At 38.0% G+C, this 21,918-nt stretch overlaps 2 protein-coding genes across 3 annotated transcripts; both read right to left on the reverse strand.

The window, feature by feature from the left end:
- Window positions 1-153: 153 nt before the first annotated feature.
- Window positions 154-5,694, reverse strand: pcmtd2a (protein-L-isoaspartate (D-aspartate) O-methyltransferase domain containing 2a). 2 transcript variants are annotated; one of them, XM_081386915.1, is made up of 6 exons: window positions 5,330-5,694; window positions 3,253-3,578; window positions 2,737-2,839; window positions 2,449-2,620; window positions 2,246-2,369; window positions 154-1,694 (listed from the first exon to the last, which is right to left on the reverse strand). In XM_081386915.1, the coding sequence occupies exons 2-6, from the start codon at window positions 3,557-3,559 to the stop codon at window positions 1,267-1,269; spliced, it is 1,134 nt and encodes a 377-aa protein (XP_081243041.1). In that variant the 5' UTR covers window positions 3,560-3,578; window positions 5,330-5,694; the 3' UTR covers window positions 154-1,266. The 2 variants fall into 2 exon arrangements, with proteins under 2 accessions (XP_081243041.1, XP_081243042.1); XM_081386916.1 differs by having other exon boundaries at window positions 154-1,493; window positions 5,330-5,616.
- Window positions 5,695-6,385: 691 nt separating this feature from the next.
- Window positions 6,386-21,149, reverse strand: myt1a (myelin transcription factor 1a). Its single transcript, XM_081386698.1, is given in 23 exon segments — window positions 6,386-7,726; window positions 7,844-7,987; window positions 8,645-8,748; window positions 8,844-8,935; window positions 9,212-9,433; window positions 9,542-9,625; window positions 10,600-10,662; window positions 11,533-11,595; window positions 11,814-11,974; window positions 12,164-12,388; window positions 12,498-12,688; window positions 12,821-13,035; window positions 13,112-13,238; window positions 13,241-13,321; window positions 13,324-13,413; window positions 14,067-14,201; window positions 14,337-15,290; window positions 15,585-15,820; window positions 15,917-15,979; window positions 16,083-16,113; window positions 16,199-16,253; window positions 16,699-16,790; window positions 21,005-21,149. Coding segments are annotated over 23 exon segments (3,597 nt in total). The 5' UTR covers window positions 21,030-21,149; the 3' UTR covers window positions 6,386-7,582.
- Between the last annotated feature and the right edge of the window lie 769 nt (window positions 21,150-21,918).

Here is a 21,918-nt window from a genome sequence, read left to right on the forward strand (position 1 = left end):
CAAAGTTTGTGTTGGTGGTATTAAAGAATATGATGGTATGCGTTTCCACAGCTTGTGCAGATATTTATTTTAATGTTACCCATTTAGGAAATATTTGTCTCCTGTCCTCATATATAATAATGCAAAAAAATATGATCCACACTTTTAGAAATCTAAATGATGCATTTATTCATTTAATCTGTCTTGTATGTGAGCCCAGTGTTAAGAAGTTTAGACTTTAATTTTACATTAGATGGTTGCAGAGACTACTATATATAGTTTATGTATCAGAATACAAACATAATGCTTTGGTTTTTGTGTTCTCCAAACCAGTTTGGAAACTGATTGAAACATCAAAACAACCTGGACCCTCGCTACATTTCGTTTGCATGATGATGGATTCAAGTTCACATTCCATACTTAAGCCGTAAAAAAAAAAAAAAAAAAAGAAAGATATTTCTAGGGTGAAATGTTTTGGGTCATGATATAGACAATATAAAAGGTCACATTAAAAATGGTGAGTTATTCAATTAGTCCATTCGCTTGACAGTGCACATCAGAGCATTTTATAATTAAATTTAAATATATATTTTATAACTGATTACACAACTATAGACTATACCTTTTATACTTTTAAAAAGCAAAAATGCAAACACAAGCCCTGAAAACAACACAAACCCAAGAAAGTTTTAAATTGGCAAAACACCTTAGAAAATCAAAGTCTTTTATCTTGAAATTTCCAAAAACTTTACTACAGAGATTGTTGGACAATTACATTTTTTAAACGTGCCTTTGTATCTTCACACAATTAGACATTTGTTACAAATCCATACACCAGAATATTTAGATTTTCACTTTTCATAGTAAATCTAAGAACTGAGACTAGATGGTATACAGCACACACAAAACAAGTGAGACTGCACTGGATTTATGATTTAGTAAATTGTTAGCCAATGATCTTTTCTTCATTTGAAAAAGTCACTCCACAAATAACATGAAATTTAGATTAATCAATTAGTTTTCACTCTTGTTTCTTGTTTCCGTGTTGATGGTTAGCATCGTAGACCATGAATCCAGACTTTTAACTTTGGTGGAACCAAATGAGACTTCATTTCCCCTCACAGATAAATAAAATTAACTTGAGAGAAAAAAAGAGTGGTGTAATTCTATGAGAAAGATCACCAGGATAATGTGAAAGTGAGTAACTAAAGAGCCATGGACTCTTAAAGTGACAGTGATAGGTAGCTGTGAGTAGTCTATTACAGACTATGCACTGAAAGCAGAGGTCTACTTCTCTCTGTAATAAAGAAGATACATCTTGAGAGGCTCTGGCAAAGGCAGGCTGAGGATCCTCTCCCTTAGGAGGTTTACTGGAGTCTCTATCACCAAAACACTGCCCTCCTTCCTCCTCCCATTCTCTTCTTTATCCTCTAGTTGCTCACAAACCCTACTGCAGTCTTCATCTTCATCCTCATTGTCTGTGGATGACTGGTTGTTGTTGTTGTCCATGGGTCCTGGAATTAAGCGACTCATGAACAAATAACTATTGGTCAGAAGAGGGGTGTCACGGTGCTCACGTTTCTGTTTAAAGTGATTTCTTCGCTTCAATCCAGTTCTCTGGGGTAGTGGCAAGGATCCAGACCCAGATCTCTTTAGAATGTGACGGATGGTGATGCGGGCCAAATCCTGAAGACTTCGCACCTCGAACATGGCAGCTGCGTTTTATTTTATTTTATTTTTTTACTGGATTTATACACACACACAATTCTTACTCTAACGTTCAAAATATTAGGTAACATTTTTGTTTTTAAAAGAAGTCTCTCATGCTCACCAAGGCTGCATTATTTGATTAAAAATACAGTGAAAACATTAATATTGTGAAATATTCTAACAATTTAAAATAACTGTATTCTATGTTTATATATTTTAAAATGTAATTTATTGCTGTGGTGACAGCTGAATTACTCCAGTCATTCTTCAGTGTCACATGATCCTTCAAAAATCATGTTGAAAACAGTTGTGCTGCTTGATATTTTTGTGGAAATTGTGAATTTTCTTTCAGTATACTTTGATGAATAGAAAGTTCAAAAGAATAGCATTTACATGAAATATATTTTTTTTGCTGTCACTTTTGATCAATTTAATGCATCCTTGCTGAATTAAAGTATTTCTAATTGTGTAGAAAAAAAAATGATTAGGCTAAAAAATCGAATATTGTTTAAATCAGAACTATTTAAGCGTACACAAAATACAGCAGGTTACTTACGTAGGGACACTGCTCTTGGTTTGCCATTTTCCCTGTGTTTAGGGAGCACAAGTGGTGCGAAGGACACAGCAATTATCTTTCTTGTTTCCCATGTGTTATATCCTGTCCGAGTTATTTTAGTGAGCTAGAACAAATGAGAAATGGATACATGTCACACATGTATCTCCTGGAGAACAGATGCATCATAAGATTACATTATTCACCTTTTCTTCCAGTGGCAGTACTAAGATTCCCCCAACCTTCAACAACTTCTTCATGTAGTCTTCATGTTCCCTCTGGACCCCTGCACCACAATAAACTCTGTCATACTGCCTAGTTTCTGGAGCAATCTCCAGACAGTTGCCCACTACAAAGGAGGGCTCACAGAACTCAAACCTAGACCAAAAGATTAGACGTGTCAGTCACCAATCCATAATTTTGCACGCTAGACTTTCAACAAGGGAATAAAGTTTATTTTTCATACAAAAGTGAAAAGCCAAAAGTTACTACACCTGTCAAAACTATCATTCATCTTGATGAAGAAGTCCAGCTTCTGATAAGCATATTCTATTACATCTTCATGTAATTCAACACCATGATTCACACCAAATGGCCCTAAATATATGACACAGGATGTCAGTGATCACATGACAGGTATTATATTTAGCATATTATCCACCCACAAATAAAATTTGCTATCATTTACTCACCCTCAGGTTGTTTCAAACCTGTATGACTTTATTTCTTTTCTGGAACACAAAAAAAAATATTTTGAAGAATGTTAGAAACCAAACCTTTTTGCTTACCATTGACTTCTGTTGTATGGACAAAAAATGCAATGGAAGTCAATGGGAAGCGAAACTATCTTCTTTCATGCTACCCAGAAGAAAGAAAGTCATAGAGGTTTGGAACGACACGAGGATGAGTAAATGATGACAGTATTTTCATTTTTTGGGTGGACTATCCCTTTGAATCAGCTAAAATAAGCAAAAAAAAAATCAAATCAGTCAAATTCTCTATTAACTCACCCAGTATAAGTCCCACCATGGTGCTGAGGTAGCCTGTGCCACTGCCTAGGTTGAGAAAAGACAGGCCAGGCTGCAGGTCTAAAGCCTCCATCACCTCAGAGTAGATACAGGGTGCAGAAAGATGGATGTTGCCGCGTCTCCAGGCCAAATCCTTGTAGGCACTGTCGCGGAATTCTTCCAGATAGTAGTCAGCACGATCAATGGCTCTGAAGGCATGTTCGACCAGATCAGAGCGAATGTATTGGGCTTCTTTCAGGTTGTCAATCAACTCGTCATTGTCCTCCCCAGCACTGACCGCACCTCCCATTTTGGCTCTTTGTTTGGGGCTAAACAGACAAGAAGAAAATTAAAGACATGTAAGCATAACCGAAGAAGGAACACAAGAAACATACTTCCTGTTGATTAAAAAAAAAATTAAGTGATCAACAACCACTTTCCACTGTTTCTTGCATAAGTCTATAATAGTGATTCACAACTGGTTTTGCTTGAGGACAGTGGTGACCCAGCATAGTACCACAAATGATTAACACACGAAAGTAAACAAAAATGTCCTGAAAACAAACACTGAAATATATTAGGTAACACTATTTTGCAGTGTCCTATTCCACTTTACATGTAGTTACTGTTGTAATAACTATAAATGAATCATAATTACATGCAACTAACCTTAAACCAAACCCTTATCCTAACCCTATAGTAAGTACATGTAGTCAATTACTATTACTCAGTACTTAAATGTATAATTACACTGTAACACGGATACCTTAAAATAAAGTGTAACCATATATTAATATTACCATGATATCAACAGAACCAGTAATATGCTAAATAATTAACATGACATTATTTTTTATTTTTTTAAATAAAATTTTAGTTATTCCACAACCATTTAAAAATTTAAAATGAATGTTTTCAAAAGAAATATCTTATGCTTACCAAGGCTGCATTTATTTGATCACAAAATACAGCAGCCATTACTCCAGTCTTCAGTGTTTCATTCATTCCTAAGAAATCATTCTAATATGCTGATTTGGTGCTCAAGAAACATTTCTTATTATTATCAATGTTGAAAACAGCTGTGCTGGTTATTTGTTAAACAGAAATTTCAAAAGAACAGCATTTATTTGAAATAGGAATCTTTTGTAACATTATAAATGACTTCACTGTCGCTTGTGAACAATTTAATGCACCTAAACTGAATAAAAATCTTTATTAAAAATCCCAGTGACCCCAGTGCAATTTTAGGTAAATATCTCTTGAATTTTGATGTTACCATTCTGTAGCCAATAATTGACAACAAATTATGGTTGACACAAGGTGGTTATAGCATATTATGGTTACGGTTAGTTAATTATATTATTAGTTGCATTTTGCATTGTTTTTGTCCCAGCCGTCCGCAAACAGAAAAGACAACAATTTGGATTGTGACCCACTTGTTGAGAAGAATCACTATTTTAGGCTACAAGATGAAAGATTGTATATCTTGGCAATGGCTTTCACTATTGTTCGACAAACAAAATTTTCCCAAATACATTTGGTAATCATTCTGAACACTATGTTCACAAGTTTAAGAAGTGTGTTTGTGTTGCATTTCTTCAAAATAAATGCCATTCTATTAGCTATTTTTTATGTAATCTAATGCCAATCATAATCATTTTTGAGGCCACTGTACATGTTTCGGACCCAACAAAACAGCATTTTTGTCCAGTTAACGGATGAGGGCGCTGGGCTACACTGCTGGAAAGTTAAAGCTTCCCCAGAGACGCTGTGTAGAAACTGCAGATGTGAGGAAGGTTCCCACCAATCACCGCGCGCTCAAATGCAGCTGCGCCATTCGCTAACAAACGCATATTGTGCTGTGTTTTTGTTGAACATCCGGGTAGTTTCTCAAAATAGAGTTAAATATGAAATAACACACATATGCCCATTATTTTTAATCACGACCTACCGTTCATTCTGCATGCGAGACTATGTTATGCTAGGGAAAATATACTAACGTTAAGAGTTTATCATTCTATTATCACGCCAAAAAAATGCTAGCACATAACAGCGAGAACTACTCATATAATGCGCTTACCTGCAAAAAGTAGTCAAAAATGAAGACAAAGGAAAGGAGAAATGGGGGTGGACTGGATTTTGGGGAGAAACTCGTCACGGGAAACACCCCGACGACTTTACAGTCGACCGAGCTGAACCGTCTGACACTGAGACACGTATCCTGGCTGTGGTCCGGTGATAATGTCCGTTCGAGTTCATTCAAGTTAGTCTCCTGTTGTTTCTATGTCTCGGTTTCTCCCCATAGACGTTCACTGCGAGATGCGCTGGATGTAAACATTGGCCAGCTGACTCCGTGACGTCAAGCCCACAAACAGAAATATGGGCCATAGAGCACATGGGTCCTGCACTACATTGTTTTATGACATGTTCATAAACACAATAGTCTCTGGTCTTGATAAGGATTGGAGAAACACACTTTTTTAATTCTCAGCAGTTTTATTTTATCTTTCATTTCTGGCCACATATAGCCAATTATATGTAATGCCTGTGCCTATAATAGCATTTACACCGTCATTGCACAAGAGAAAAGATTGTCGACCAGTAGCAGGGCATGTTGTCACACCATATGGGGTAAGTTGTCACAAAGGAGCCTGTCATTAAACAACAACATACAGTAAAATAAACGTATAACATTTAAAAGACGTGACAACTAGCTCTGTCTCTTGTAAAAGTTGGCCATTTTAAATGAACGAAGCTATATACAATTTCAAAATGTTGTTGTTGTTTTAGCGTTTTAAGTTAATATTTCCCTTGAATATCATCAATATTTTTTAAATATTGGGCTAAGTATTAATCTTGTCAAAATACAAAGACATCCTTTATGTTTGCAAGTTATATTTTTTATGAAATCGTGACTGAATCACTATCTATCCAGCAGATGTCAGCCAAGTATCCTACTGAGAGAGTGTTTGGTTTGTCTTTCATCTCTGGTCTGATAAATGTCAGATAATTCAAAGTTAATGGGACTGATCAGTATCTTACAAAATATCATTGTTGGACCAAAGGCAAACACAAGCCTGGTTATAATAAATCAAGAGAAACGATCAGTCTTAAATAATATGACATACTCTCTTTTGTAGGTGATAGAATTCCCATTTATTTTATCAACAACATGGGCAAAGACTATCCATATGCAGCAACCACTAACACAGAGACATTTACAAAATAAATATGCAACAAGATCTCCATTCAATTTGTTCTTAAATACTAAATAAATAACAATAAATACATCATATCTGTTCAACCCACTTCACTCTGGAGGGTGTCAAAATACTTTTATGGAAAACAGAACTCATTAAATAAATGAGAATATTAAAAAACAATATAAAAAATTTTAGGTAGAAAATATTTGCACTTAAAAAAGAGATTATAAATCTCTGTCTTTAAAATAAATAGGAAGGTTTATAAAACAATTTGCTGTCGATATTCTTAAAATATTGCCTCTTTCACAGCTCAGAGGGCAACGTCTCTCCTCTTAATAACTGCTAAAAGCTGTGTATAGAATTTTGCTTTGTAAAATAAATTAAGTCCATAAATTGACACTGATTAATAAATAAACAAAATAAACCTTAACATGAATAAATAATAAATTAAACTTACATTTCAAGGACCCAATTTAAATAGCCATAATAATAATAATAATAATAATTACAATAATAACATGACAATGGTACTACAAACTATTCATGGAAGTGCAATATCTATGTTCTCAAATACGATAAATATTATTGAATGGAACGGGAGCCCATTTACACCAAATATGAGACAACATTATCATACAGGGATCAAATGTAGCAGTGCTGCATACTAATCTTATTATGTCGAGGGAGGTCATTAATCGTGAATTCACCTTCGGACGTTACACATAAAGCACTCTGTTACACATACACACATAGACTCACCCCCACAGACACACGACAATCTCACGACTTATTGTTCACGGCAACCTCCATGCACTGAGGGAAGTAAGAAAGGCAGATCAGTGTCGGTGAGAGTTGCTCTAGAAAACAGTAACAAATGCTTTGCTCCAAAAAATACCCCAAAAGAAGAAGAGCCATCTTGGTTTAAGAGGCAAAGGATCTTGTATCTCATCAAAGTTGCTAAGCAGCATAATTTGGAATTTGGTCCTTTTCTCTTGACTTCCACGGGTCTTGTGACGTTCCTCGTTTTCAGAGGGCGCCACATACAAAACCTGAATGTCCTTAAACAGTATTTTTATGTTGTTGGTCTGGTTATTCAACCCACAGTGTCTTACAGCTGCCGCTTCCTCTGCTCACACCTCGATGCCTTTGACGGCCTGGTTGATCGACTCGAGTAGGGCTCGGTTCTCCGGGTTCTGATAGCACTCCTTATCGGTGAACATGTGGGTCAACGTGTCCACGTATGTGTCAAAATTCTGCTCAGTGATGGGCTCTTGCTGTGGTAAACAAAAGATTGTGGTTTGTTAAAAGCAAGCTAGAAAAAAGGTATAATGTACACTACTTGTGTTTGATGGGCATACTCATAAAAGGTCATAGATAGCAAGTGGACTGACCATCTGTGGTAGACGGATGTTGGCAAGGCTGCGGATAAGAGTCTGGCTCAGGCCTGACAGTTCCATGAACAGAGCCTCATTCTTCTCCTCTATGAGTTTATTCTCTTCCTCCATGCTCTTGAGGTTCTTCTCCATGGATGAGATCTAAGAATAGAAATGTCTGGATAAACAGCAGCTCCAAGATCATGCTTTCTAATATTGTATTTGATGTGTTGTAAATATTATCATTATACTGCGCTCTCAAAGAACGCATCTTGTGGAAAGAAGTCCCCAAAAACCCTACTTTCAATTATGGAATTTTCAGTGATGAACAACAAGAGGATTTATCCTTAAAAGGTCTCAAAAATGCTTGTTTGTCTAGCCTTTACATGTGGTTATCAGTGAAGGGCCAAATGCTATATGCTCAGATTACATTAAAACCGTATTAATAAAGACATTTGTCTTTATTTGAGTTTCTGGGACATGTAGTCTGTTCAAAAGTTTGGGGTCAGTAAGATTTCTTTTTCGAAAGAAATTAATATTTTGTTCAGCAAGGATGTAATAACTGATTAAAAGATTTTACTTTTTTTTTTTTTTACAAAATGGTTTATTTTAAATGCTGTTCTTTTGAACTTTCTATTAATCACAAATTTATCACGTTTCATCAAAAATATATCACACTGAGGACTGAAGTAATTTAAATTAAATAAAAATGGCAGAAAATTCAGCTTTGCAATCACAGGAAAAAGTTACGTTTTAATATATATTACAATAGAAAACAGTAAAGTAGAATAATAGTGTATGTATTTGCTAAATGTAGACCTGTGTATGGAGGTTGGCCATATCTGCTTCCATTTCAGAGTTTGACTCATTCAGCTCATTGATCTCTTTGTTCAGCTGTTTGATGTCTTCATCATTGTCAAGAACTGAAGGGATAGAAAAGCAATGCGTGTGTTAATAAAGAGCGCAAAATGAACATACTGGGGACGAAATAAGAGAAGCAGATGATATTTGATCTTACCATCACTTGCCCTGAATTTCTTGCTGATGTAGTCATCTCCTGGGAACCTGGCTCTCTTTTTGTTAGCTGAAGCTCTAGGGCAACCTGATAGACTGGAAACACATCATGATCATGAGATATGAAACTAGACTTATTGTCTTGATTACATCGTCCTTCAATAACCCAAAAACCCAAAAATAGGCATTTCTAATATTTCAAAACATATTAGTATGCCCTTACAAATGTTTTAATTATTTTTCTATTATAGAAAAATATATAATCTCTGTATGGAAACATTCACTCAGCTTGTCCTATATATGAACTAATACTGGTTATTTAATATTATATGCTAATATTGATCTGTAAATTTCACTAGGCCTCATCTGTACCTGCGATGAGTGAGAAAGCTGCCGTTGGCATGCCCTGATCCATCACATCCTGGCGTGGGGCAGGTCGGGCCCTCAGCCTTGAAGGCCTTCCAGGAGAATGGTGTGCCATTTAACATGCCCTCCTTCTGGCGGCGTGCTGCCAGCGGGCACCCATAGGCACTGCGGTGGGTGGCGTATTTCCCACTGATATGCCCCAGACTGTCGCAACCTGGCACTGGGCACCTATAGAGAGGTAAGTGATGAACTGGCAGTCAGTTTTGGCTTTCTCAAATAATACGGGCTGTGCTCAGCAAATCCACTGGTTTAGTACAACAAACTAAGTAAACATACCTTAGGAGCTCCGAATCTTCCTTGTCATCCTTTGTTGGGGTGATTTTGATTCCTCCCTTCTTGGCACGTGGACATCCAGACAGACTGCAACAGAGAAAATGTAAATGTTATTATGTTTCTACATGTGCAGTTTGATATTTTCAAAGCGTGACAATTTAAAGGGATAGTTCACTTTGAAATTAAATTTTGGTATGTTTTAGCTTACCTCAAGGGCATCCTAGATGTAGGTGTCTTTTTTTCCACAGTAGTTTCAATTTTGATATTTTTAGGTCAAACCGTTCTTGTCTGACAGTCATATAATGCAGGTCTATGGTCACTGTCTCAAAGAGCACGCACAGAGTCCAAATTAAAACAATTCTCCATCGTCCAAATTAAACAATTCCCCATCGTAAGTACACATTGATGGCCTAAGACACGAAACAAGCGGTTTGTGTGAGAAAACGAACAGTATTTATCTCGTTTTTACCTCTTGTAACACAGCCATGTCCAAGTGATCTGAGGGCGCGGGCGCTTCCTGCTGTGTGACGTGTGCGCAGACTGGTGCATAGATATATATACACTAGATGTTGCATTAAAGACATTCGTTCCAATGAACTGCCGTAGACAAGGCGACATCTAGTGTATATATCTATGCACCAGTCTGCGTACAAGTCACACACCAGGATGCGCTCGCGCCCTCAGATCACTTGGACGTGGCTGTGTATAAGAGGTAAAAACGATATAAATACTGTTTGTTTTCTCACACAAACCGCTCGTTTCGTGTCTTAGGCCATCAATGTGTACTTACGATGGGGAATTGTTTAATTTGGACGATGGGGAATTGTTTTAATTTGGACTCTGTGCATGCTCTTTGAGGGGGTGACCATAGACCTGCATTATATGACTGACAGACAAGAACGGTTTGACCTAAAAATATCAAAATTGAAACTACTGCGGAAAAAAAGACACCTACATCTTGGATGCCCTTGAGGTAAGCTAAAACATACCAAAATTTAATTTCAAAGTGAACTATCCCTTTAATACAAAAGTGCATCTTGTAATATTGTTAATTAACACACCTTCTATGGGAAGCATAGTTTCCAGTGATGTGTCCTGATCCATCACAACCTGGAGTAGGACATCTGGAGGTCACCAAGAGAAAGTGAAATACATTAGCATAAACAGCACTGCTTTAGATAGATGCAATTCAAATATCAGACATACAATCGCACTGGAAATCTAAATGAACATTTGGGCTTCAGCCGGGATGCTAAATATGTCTCAGTTGGTTTGATGTGTCTCTAGGACACAGTCCAAGAAAATTCTGTTTTTGACCACTGAAAATGTAAAGTTATTGCTGGTTCAAAGAGTGCAAGAATAGCCAGCGAAAGGGACAGTAAACAGTATGTGGCAGAAACAGAAGTGTTTAGTAGAGTCAAAAAAAGCAGTAATCAGTAAAGTATGGTGAAGATTCATTAGAGGAAAAATTAGAGCACAGACATACTTGAGTTCAGCACTGTGGGCAGCCATGAGGGTCCGAAGACTTTTATCAGCAAGGGGACAACCAGAGAGACTGAAGAGCAGTAGAAAAACGCCAGAATAGAGAATAGAGGGAAGAAGATTTCATTGAAGACGGAAGAAAATACGTATATTCTGTTATATTGCTATATATAACAATATATTAATATTGCTCTGTAATCTATGTCTGTATTACAAATGGATTCTTTGGTAAAATATATAAATGTAAATTAACCTAAATAATCTACAAAGAGACCTTGAGTAAATCTTGGCTAATATGGAAAAAAATAGTATTTGTGATCAAATGAAACCCATAGTACATGCAAAATGCATTAAAGAGACATATGGAATTTGTTTGCAGTCACTAACACAGGTTAATGCTTTAGAGAGCAGGAGCTGTGAGGGTTCAGCAAAGAGAAAAATAGATAAAGAAAAAAGAAAACATGAATGCCGCTGGTCAGACTAGAAATACTGTGCCATAGCTTCTGGCATACCTGCGGTGAGATGCATAGTTCCCAGTTATATGTCCACTACCATCACAACCTGGGGTGGGACATCTGGACAGAGGTGAAGAGAGCATTAAATCTCTGTAGAATCATTCCAGTTAAGAGATTTATTAAAAAACTTTTTTTTTTAGCTTTGCAGATGTAGATGTGTGTGTGTGTGTGTGTGTGTGTGTGTGTGTGTGTGTGTGTGTGTGTGTGTGTGTGTGTGTGTGTGTGTGTGTGTGTGTGTGTGTGTGTGTGTGTGTGTGTGTGTTGCAGCAGACACTTACAGCAAGACCTCTTTCTTGCAGTCCTTGGGCTGGAATTTGACCTTGAAGCTGGAGGTTGTGACCTCACCAGGGTACTTCCTGTCTTCCGTGCTTTCCTGAGTGGCATCATCATCATCATCATCTCCATCAGAGGAGGCATATGAGTGTGTGCTGTACTCCACCTGAGTACAGTGGCACATCAAAACAGAAAACAGCTGAATTCATAGAATGTGTAAAGACTTATAAAACTGTAAAATGGTCAAATTTGACTGTAAAAATAAATAAATATATATATATTACAAAATGTTGTCAGATTCAACTATGAGGTGAGAATGTGTGAATATATTTTACTCAAATTGATAGACATTTACCTCCTCTGGTTCCTCCTCTTTCTGTCGGTTTGACTTGGTGTAGTCCAGAGGCCCCTCCCACTCCTCTTGTTTGTAGGTGTGGCTGGAGTGGGGTGAAGTGACGCCATGATGTTGAGAAGATGATGACGAGGATGAAGATGGGTCTGGTGACCTGACTCCTTCCCTCTTGGGTTTCTTCATGCTGAGGTCCAGAGTGCCATTCTCATCCACCTCAATGTCCATGTCCTAGATTGTAGAAATGTTTTATTTGAATATAGTGTATATAATGCATGTTAAGCAACCCAAATTTCCTCTAGACTGATTGACAGATACAGATAGAGAGGAAGAAACTCACTTTGCTGGTCTGATCTGGCTGTTGAGTGCTGAGGTTTTCGGGTCTCTCCCAACAGCGAGTGGACAGGTTGAGAATGGCAGTGGCAGCCATGTGTGCGGCTTCGGCATCATGGGTATAATCGTACCCACTGGAGGTGGAAGAGGAGCTGCTTTTGGTGTAGCCCCCAGACAGGCTGTGGCTTGGGGATGAGGCTTTAGGGAATGGTTTGGCTGTTAATTATAATAATATGCTTTTCAATATGCTATCAATAGTTCATTATCTGTTGATATCTATTGTATAGGTTTCTTAATCATTATTTTAAAAGGAATGAGGGAGGTGCTTACGTTTGAAGGCTTTAGGTGAGGTTTCGCTGGTGGGCATCTTGGGGGCAAGTAGGCGCTTGCCAAATACCTGTACATCGAAGCTTGCATAGTCAAAGGACACCTTGGAATACTTCTCTAGCTCCTTGGCCAGGTTGGCCCGAGGAGTGGCCGGCATGGCATTGGGCCTGTAGCTACCGTACTGAGGGATCTCCAGCTGTTTCACAAAACACATCGGCCTATAGAGAAAAGAGTGTTTAGCCACAGTTTACCCATTAAGCTCTTTTGTCTGTAAAAGAGGAGGAAAACACTCACCTTAGAACTCTGTCAGAGTTTGAGCCTCCGGTGACTGGATCACTGACAGAGGTCTGCGGCTGTGACTGCTTTTCAAGGCTTTTTTGTTTCCCTGCAGCAGCAATAGGGCAGCCAGAGAGACTAAAAGTGTAAAATGTAAGAAAAACACATGGTTTTTGGAGAACATTTGAAACTTAGGGCTCAAAAGATTAAAATAGTTAAGGTGCAGCACCTGCGATGTGTGTTGCGGTTGCTGTTCACATGTCCCTGTCCGGTGCATCCAGGTGTTGGACACTTCAGTACGTTCTCATGCATTGCCAAGACTAGTGCCAAAAAAGACACATTAGTATACAGTGAATATATACATACATACACACACACACACACACACATACACACATATATATATATATATATATATATATATATATGTGTGTGTGTGTGTGTGTGTGTGTATATATATATATATATATATATATATATATGTGTGTGTGTGTATATATATATATACACTACCATTTAAATGTTTTTTTTTAAAGAGACTTCTATTAAGCAAGGACACATTAAATTAATCATAAATGACAGTAAATATATTTATAATGTTACAAAAAATGTTCTCATTAAATAAATGCTGATTGTTTGAACTTTCTATTCATCAAAGAATCCTGAAAAAATGTATCATGGTTTCCACAAAAATATTAAGCAGCACAACTGTTGATAATAATGAATGTTTCTTGAGCACCATATCAGCATATTAAAATATTTTCTTGAGGATCGTGTGACTGAAGGCTTGAGTAATGGCTGCTGGAAATCCAACTTTGCCATCATAGGAATAAATTACATTTCAAAATGTATTTAAATAGAAAACAGTAGTTACACATTAGTAGTTTACAATGCAATAAATGCAGCCTTGGTAAGTATAAAATACTTCTTTCAAAAACATTTAAACATATTTCTAGTGCAAGACAATCCTTACTCTCTGGAGGGATTCTGTCCTTGTGTGGGCACCCAGAAAGGCTGCGGTGGTGTGGGTATAATCCAGTCACATGACCTGTCCCATCACATCCTGGAGTAGGGCACTTTATTTCCTTCTTCTCTGATCTAGAACCTTCTGTGTCCAAGAGTGAAGAGACCAAAACAAATGAAACTCCACACCCACACACACTGTAACTGCATGTTATCTAAAATGAATCAAGGTCATAGAGGGTTACAATTAAAGTAGGCTGAAATAAGTATTTCCTGTCACCTTTGCCATAGTATGCTCTACGGGCTGTGATGTCCATGGCCTTACTCATCCTCTCCTCCGGGCTGTAGTAGTGCTGCTGCTCAGGAGAGCAGCTCTCTTCAGAACTGTGTCCGTTTTGTTCAGCTTTCAGTGCAATGGCCTGTTCCAGAAGTCCCAGGTTCCCCCGTGTCATGTCGTACGTCTCTGAGTCATCTGTGACCTCTGACCTCTGTGACATGCTGTCTAACTCGTCATCGTCTACTTCATCGGCCTCCTCCTCTTCTCCGTCATCTTCCTCTTCCTCATCTTCATCTTCCTCTCCCTCTGAACCCAGCTCGATGACTACAGTGGGTGAGTCTTTATCTGAAGCGTCATCTCTCTCGTCATCCTCCTCCTCCTCCTCATCTTCACCAACAGGGTGGTCTAGATTTATGTTGCTGTGTGTTATCACATCTAATTCCTGAGCTGAAGTAGCGGGGACAGGGGCGATTAGGGAGGAAGGCTCTACCTGGGATTGTTCCTCCTCCTCATCTCCTTCCTCATCATCATCTTCACTGTCCTTCTCTGTCTCCACAGTCTCTTTGGTCTGGATTTTGCCAAAGTCTCCACTGAAGTACTGGTGGTCCGAGTTGTTCTTCTGGCTCAGACATTGTGTTTCCTCTTCCCCCTCTTCCTCGTCGTCATCCTCCTCTTCTTCTTCAACTGTTGTCACAGGCTCGTCGGTCTCTTTCAGTTGCTGGGTCACTCGCTCCTCTTCCGTAATCTCTTCTGCTTCCTCCTCTATCTCTTCTTCTCGAGCTTGAATCTCTTCGGCTACCTGTAGCTCCTCCTCTGTCTCGGCTTCCATGGTGATTTGTTGGATGGGCGTGACCTCAATATTGGCTTCCTCCTTCTCAATTTCGATCTCTGGCACTGGACTTGATGTTTCTCGGACAGGCGTCTTTTTCTCTTCTGAATCCATTTGTGAACTTTCTTCTAAGGGAATGACAAAAATGACAATTAATAACTTTATTCTAGAGCTGCTATAAAGCCAAAACACTTTACTTTAATTTCCTATTATCAATGTAAAGCTGCTTTGGAACAATCTACATTGTTAAAAGCGCTATATAAAAATGAAGATGACTTGACAATTATAAACTAAAGGAATTTTGGTGAAAATTGTTGAACTAATAAGCTTAAATACATAAAGACTAGGTTTGTACATGCACTACATGTTAGACAACCATGAATATAATTCAAAATTCAGTCATTAATAGTTCATTTACCCACCTGTCATTGCTTCTGATGTAGGTGTCTTTTCTTTCGCCTCCATCTCTTTATCGACAGTGTCCTCTTCTGACTCCACTTCCTCATCTTTTGCTTCAGTTTCACTGTTTGTGTCACTGTCTGCATTGAACCCATCGTCCATGGCCAGTTTTAAGGGGTTAGGTTTCTTTTTTAGGGCTGGCTGACTCTCCTCGGCCTCCTGGAGTTTTCTTTTCTTAGCCAATGGGCAGCCCAATGCACTGGAAAGGATGAAAAGCTTTGGTAAAAACTTAGATTGTCCACTTATTTGTTTTTTGGTATTGGCAGTTATAAGAGACAGAATTCTTACTACTAACCTTCTGTGTCGTGCATACTTTCCGCTGACATGGCCTAGGCCGTCGCATCCTGGTGTAGGGCAGCTGCAAAACAAGAGTTTCCATTAGCTGTATTCGTTTTACTAAGCTGTGGTCTTTCTAAACATGATGAGTAACACTACATAAGCATAAAAGCACATTATCTCACCTGTACTCTTGTCCAACAAGCTCAAGAGGAACTGATATAAGGAGAGAGATAAAAGCTCTGTCAGTCAATACATTCACTGAAATGGACAAAAACAGATCTTTTTAAGAGGCGCTTACCTCTGATTCCTTTTGAGCGTGTCCTTGTCCGCTTCTCATCTGCGTCTTGGCTCATCTGAAACACAAAGGCATGGGTGGTTACAAGAATATTATGTGTGAAGTATTTATTATGTCGTACACTCTCCATTTCTCGAATGTGTCTCTAAAATCATACAAATTGCATAATTACATTGTCCTCTGGCTTTCAAATGACAAATTTGACATCTATACCTTTCAGGTTGTGATTTTTATCCTCGGATCTGAGCGTTTCTGATTTCACAGACACCAGAGTAGCCCCCAATCATCTTAAATGCTTTTTAAAGAGCTCAATCAATAATACACATCCAATAAGCTCTTTCAATTGCACATCCCTACCAATTTGGTGGAAGCGAAGTGAAATATAAGAAAGAAATGGGGCTCTCCCAGTGTGAGAAAGATGTCAGAGCTTCAGAAAGGGAAATACGATGAAATAAAGTTACTTTGACAGACAGACACACACACACACACACATAATGTCTCACTTTGAGTCTCCTACTCCTCTTGTTCTCACAGCTGCTAACTCTGTCCCCTCGTGTCCACCTCTGGCTCAGCAGCTGCCCTCTGTACTCATTCTCTGTAGGATAGAATGGATAAGACAACAATTTCAGTCTGACATGTCCAAATATTTTACATAATGAAATTAGCAATAAAAAAAAAACACATTAAGTAAGTCTTGACAGTGGATTCCCATTAGTGAAACACAATAAAGTAGGCTAATACTTTTTATACAAGTGATATTTTATAAATAATAGGCTATTAGTTTGAAATATGCAACTAAAACGTCAAGAAAACACATATTTATGCTTTGTGAGCAACTGAGCTACTAAGATCAGAAAGTAAACAAATCTTTGCCTGTAATGCCGCAACGTAATTTTCCATGGGATGATTATCAAAGATGAACACCCATAATCCAGAAGCAAACATTGAATATCCCCTAGAGGACACATGCACTTTGGCCACTGAAAGGGCTTTCAGCAGTCCATCATGGTCTGACAGAATCTGCGTGCCTTCATGGCTCTGGTGTTGATTATTCATCCCGGGTGACGAGAGATGCGGCCGTGACCCAGCTGTTTTTATCGGGGCGTCATTACACGTGGTCTGATTACGTTTTAAGCAGCACCTGGTGCTCATCCACGTCACACACGTAACAGGGGAGGGAATTCCCTTGAGAACCGCAACAATTGTGGCACTTGCCACATATGATGCAATACGCAATTCAAACTCACTGTCCTGTGTCCGTTCGCAGGGAAACAGGTTAAGTCGATTTTAGTGCAGTGAAAGCTTTGTATAAAAGTAAGATAAACACAAAAAGGTAGGAACATAAAAATACTTCTGAAAATCAATTTATAACTATATAATTTGATGATGTTCTTCAAAATATTGCTTTCATTTTTTATTTTACAGTTTGGAACTTCCAAAGACGTTAATGTGGAAAATGTACATGCTGCCATGTTATTTATAGACTTAAATTCTGAGTTTTTATACATTAGTAGTTTCAGTGATCCCTTTTCTAAAAAAAAATTATCAAACATTAGGCTGAATCTCTCAAATGATGGAGAGGAAACAAAAACATTGTTTAACTCCCATATAATAGGCCCATGCGTCTATTAAATGGACCAATGGGAGGCCATGTTAGCCACAAATTGCTCTTACGTTTTAGCATAGACTAATATTAGTGTTTCTTTTGTCGCATCAGGCCCTTGGCTTCGAAAAAGCACCATGATAATGCTGCGCATAACCTCTTATAGCACACCACGCCTTTCAATTATTATCAGCCAAACCCTCCGCCTTTATAACACTATCACTTTCATCGAGAAGAAACAATATTAAGCAGAACATGTTTACAAGACCGGTCTCCACTTGACTGTATTATCAAAGCAATAACGGTTAAAATCCAACCTACAGAGGTCCTAAAGCAAGCATAAGCGATGAATAAACAGTCATTTAAATGTAAAACTCAAAGAAAAGGCGACAATCTAATGAATTAATAGTGTATTATGTAGGCCTAGCCTGAAGTAAACAGATGGTTTGCTCGCATTGTTTTGTTTCTCGTAAATAACGCACGCATACAAGACAAAACATATGCTGCTTGTGCTTAAGGGTTTCTAATGTCTATTTGTCCACTCCCATAAAATACATTGCATTTATAGGCTACATGTAGGCTATCTCTGACTTAGTATGAATAAACAAACTTCCAATGAATTTAAACTTCCACAGTTCCGATTCGCAGGTAAATATTGATACAAAACAAGCACAACACTTACATTGTAGGTTAATATGACAGCATGAATTTTGTGTTATAGATACGTTAGAGGCCCTTTTAAATTCTTGGGTTTCTTGAAAATAAACCCGCTATGTAACTTGCAATACAATTATTCGCAAAACACTGTAGAATCGTCCTTTTACATAACATAACTGTGACTTCTTGTACGCAAGACAAAATGTTCTGAAAATGTAAAAACGGTGGAATGGCACTTCTTCTTTAAGAGATTACAGTCCGACGTCCATTTGGCTTCAATAGTAACGGAAATCCAAACCAGCAAACCTTTCCAAACACTGAATTTTTCATCCACATCAGCATCCGAATTAGTAAACAAACAAACAAAACAAATACCATAAGCACACGACGTTTCTTTCAAGGAGATGCGAGCGGCCTCTTGCTCTTTGTAGGCTGTGTGTGTGTTAACTTCAGTGTTGTACACCTCCCCTTCAGAACGAGTCTCGCGCCGCTACCGTTAAAATCCTCTAATAATTCGCTCAGGACCGGTCGGAAACCTCTTCATGTTGTAAGCAAGTGGCATATATCCATTAATCGACAGGTAATGGGAGCACAAATGCAGCCAAAATCATTTCTCCACACGCTTTGTCGAACGATACTGACTTACCTTTCGTTCACAGGCCCATTGTCCACCCCTCCTCTATCTACCCTGCGCCGTGACATCATCATCATAGTAAATCATGTACAACACAAGATGGAGAGTGGGCCGCTATTATTGACCCCCGCCCACTCTATATGAAACATTCACGCGCAAAAGGAGAGTCGTTTGACATTTCACCTTCAACCCAAACTAATTTGAGATATTTTTGAACGAATCTCTACATTTAGACGCATGAGTTCAGCTTGAAAGTTCAGCACCGAGAACAGCGCTGCTTCAGTACCATGGACAAGAGCGCTATCCGCGGCAGGTGCCTATAGTCTGAAGAAAAAGCTGTTTTCAATAACGATAAATGCACAGGATTTTACATTAAAATAAGTTACGCAACATAGGTCAAATAATTTAAACATCAAATGGGTTTTGTATGGCTTTTGTACGATTGTCATATTGCACTACATTCACTAGGCAATTAACACATATCACGGGAGATTGGAGAGAGTATAATTTTTAAAACTAAAAAAACACAAGTCTTCAATGTGGATCTATTTTTTCTGGCGTATTGACACATTCGCCTTGCTTCAAAAGCGTTGAGCTACTTTTCTTTAATGCTTTTCCAGAAGCCTAACAACGTGACCTAGTTTTGTGGAATATGATCGAATTAACTTCATCTGTCCAACTCGAACTGTTAAATTATTGTGATATCTTCTGAGGTTGCTCCACTATAAAGAAAAGTAAAATAAACATGAAGGTTTCAGTTTTAATTGATGGCTTGACTTTGTTAAAGTAAAATCAAAGAGTTGTAAAAGTTATTTTAAATGTTTAAAAATCAATTTTCTTTATCTCTAATGATAATCAGGCAATAAGTTCACTGCCATTTTTGGGAAACATTGCATTTCTTTACTGATTACTGAGCCTTAGTAATATCTGAAAACTCTAAAAAAAAAAAAAAAAAATCTAACAAAGATGTTAACAATTATTGTTGCAGTTTCCAACCAAACACAGTGAAATTGGTCAATTGGATTAATGGTAACATGTTAATGTCATTAATATTGTGGAAAGAGGAGAAACTTAACGAAAAAAATGCATTCGCTCTAAAATAGAGTGAAGGAGAAGGGGGACTCTTTACCAAACTTCAACAACAACAAAAAGTTTCGTAGCCTATCATGTATAAAGTTAGCAGAAGCCTTTGAGAGTTTGCATATTTAATAAGGCCGAAGTACTTCGGTTACCAGCTGGAACTTTGCTTACCCCTCATCCTAAAGTTTCATACAGATGGATAGCCCAGCATACAATTAAAGCCACAGTCTGTTCCCACTGGCCAGACACTGTGTATAAATATTACATAGGATGCCAGCTGAGCGAATGAGAAGCACAACCCCCCGGAATCCCCCCAAAAGCCAGATGGACTGATCCCTCCCAAATACAAAAGTTTTAATACGCCAGAAGTCAGACAGCCTCTGAGTTTAAAGCGCAACTCCCTCTGGGAGACAAAAGTTGCCTTTGTTTAAAAACTGTCTGGTCAGGGATTTCGTTTCCCATTTTTTTTAAAGATACAAAAATCCGGGATCTAGGTCAACACTAGGCTATATGTTCGTCAACAGAAGATTATTTTGAAAGAGTTCAAACGTAAGTTAATCCATGTCTATTCAGTCAAGATTTAACTTAAAATGAAAGTAAACAAAGAAGGGGGAAATGTGCCCGTCGGTGCAGATTTAAATTCTCACAGCAGAGTACACAAAAACATACAAACGTATCATTCGAGTTTTTATCACAATATTGAACTTACTGTGAATTATTGTTAACAAAAAGTTATAAGCGAACCCAAATACACAGGCTATCAACAGAACCACCGCGAACCAGACTATGACTAAGTTTGAAAATACTTGATTAAAAAGAGAAGTCCATCACTCACCGAGAAAAGATTTACACAACTTCATCCTTGCGGTGATTTCTTTGCCTTCGACACCGCAAAACTAGTCAACTTCATTAGAGAAAGTTACTTTAAACCAAACTTACAGACAGATGTGGGCGGTCTTATTTCGTGTAAGTTTGCGTCCACCAATCAGCGGCGGTCGGGAAGAGTTTGCTCCTCTCGACGAGCCAATGAGGGCGCGCCTCACTGCCTGTGTCCCACACAATGACCTCTGAAAATGAAAACAAAAGCTTGTCTTGTGCTCGTCGAGTCATGTGTCAGAATTTTTTTAAATGAAAATCTCTCGGTAAAACTTTTTTCTGAGTGAGATGAATTTTCTCAGAAAATACATAAACACGTTTAAACAGGGTATCATCTGAAGCTATTTTTCTATCTTTAGTAGACAAATTTTGTTTCATTGTCTGCCACGAGCCTACTTTTTTACTACGTGTCTCAAACTGGTCAGCTATGATATTTCTAGTTTTTAAACATGCAGATGAAAAGCGTTTGTGGATGTTCAGATTTTAGTCCAGTAATTTTAAGACAAAATGGGGGTCAACCTTGAACAAATTGCAACAGAAGCAAACTCAACTGATTTTGTATCCTCAATATGTCCTGAGTAAGGGAAAAAAAAAAGCCCCGAAGAATCCCATTAGGGGAAAGTTTTGAAAAAGACCCAAATATAGCCTATTCATACGCCTATTTGTTCTTTTTCTTACGTGAATAGGATTTTTTTTTTAAATTAACCTTAAGATATCACCGTGAAAATTACTGAGTTGATTACTTGCATCAAGACAAACAAAAAATGTATTACAAGTTTTTTTAAATGGTTTGTTAACATGGACAAACGGTGCATAATCTAATTACGTATGTGCTAATTTGCATAAATACTAACAGATCTAAACATTGGGTAT

Source organism: Scardinius erythrophthalmus (assembly GCF_964197995.2).
Source record: "Scardinius erythrophthalmus genome assembly, chromosome: 15".
Classification (NCBI taxonomy): Eukaryota; Metazoa; Chordata; class Actinopteri; order Cypriniformes; family Leuciscidae; genus Scardinius; species Scardinius erythrophthalmus.

Bases quoted from the DNA above. Each gene is read 5' to 3' on its own strand.
- pcmtd2a (XM_081386915.1), bottom strand. From the start codon at position 3,559: ATGGGAGGTGCGGTCAGTGCTGGGGAGGACAATGACGAGTTGATTGAC. The intron at 2,621-2,736 runs GTGTAGTAACTT...CTTTTGGTCTAG, and splicing joins ATGAATGATAGTTTTGACAG to GTTTGAGTTCTGTGAGCCCT. The intron at 2,370-2,448 runs GTGAATAATGTA...CATTTGTTCTAG, and splicing joins TACTGCCACTGGAAGAAAAG to CTCACTAAAATAACTCGGAC.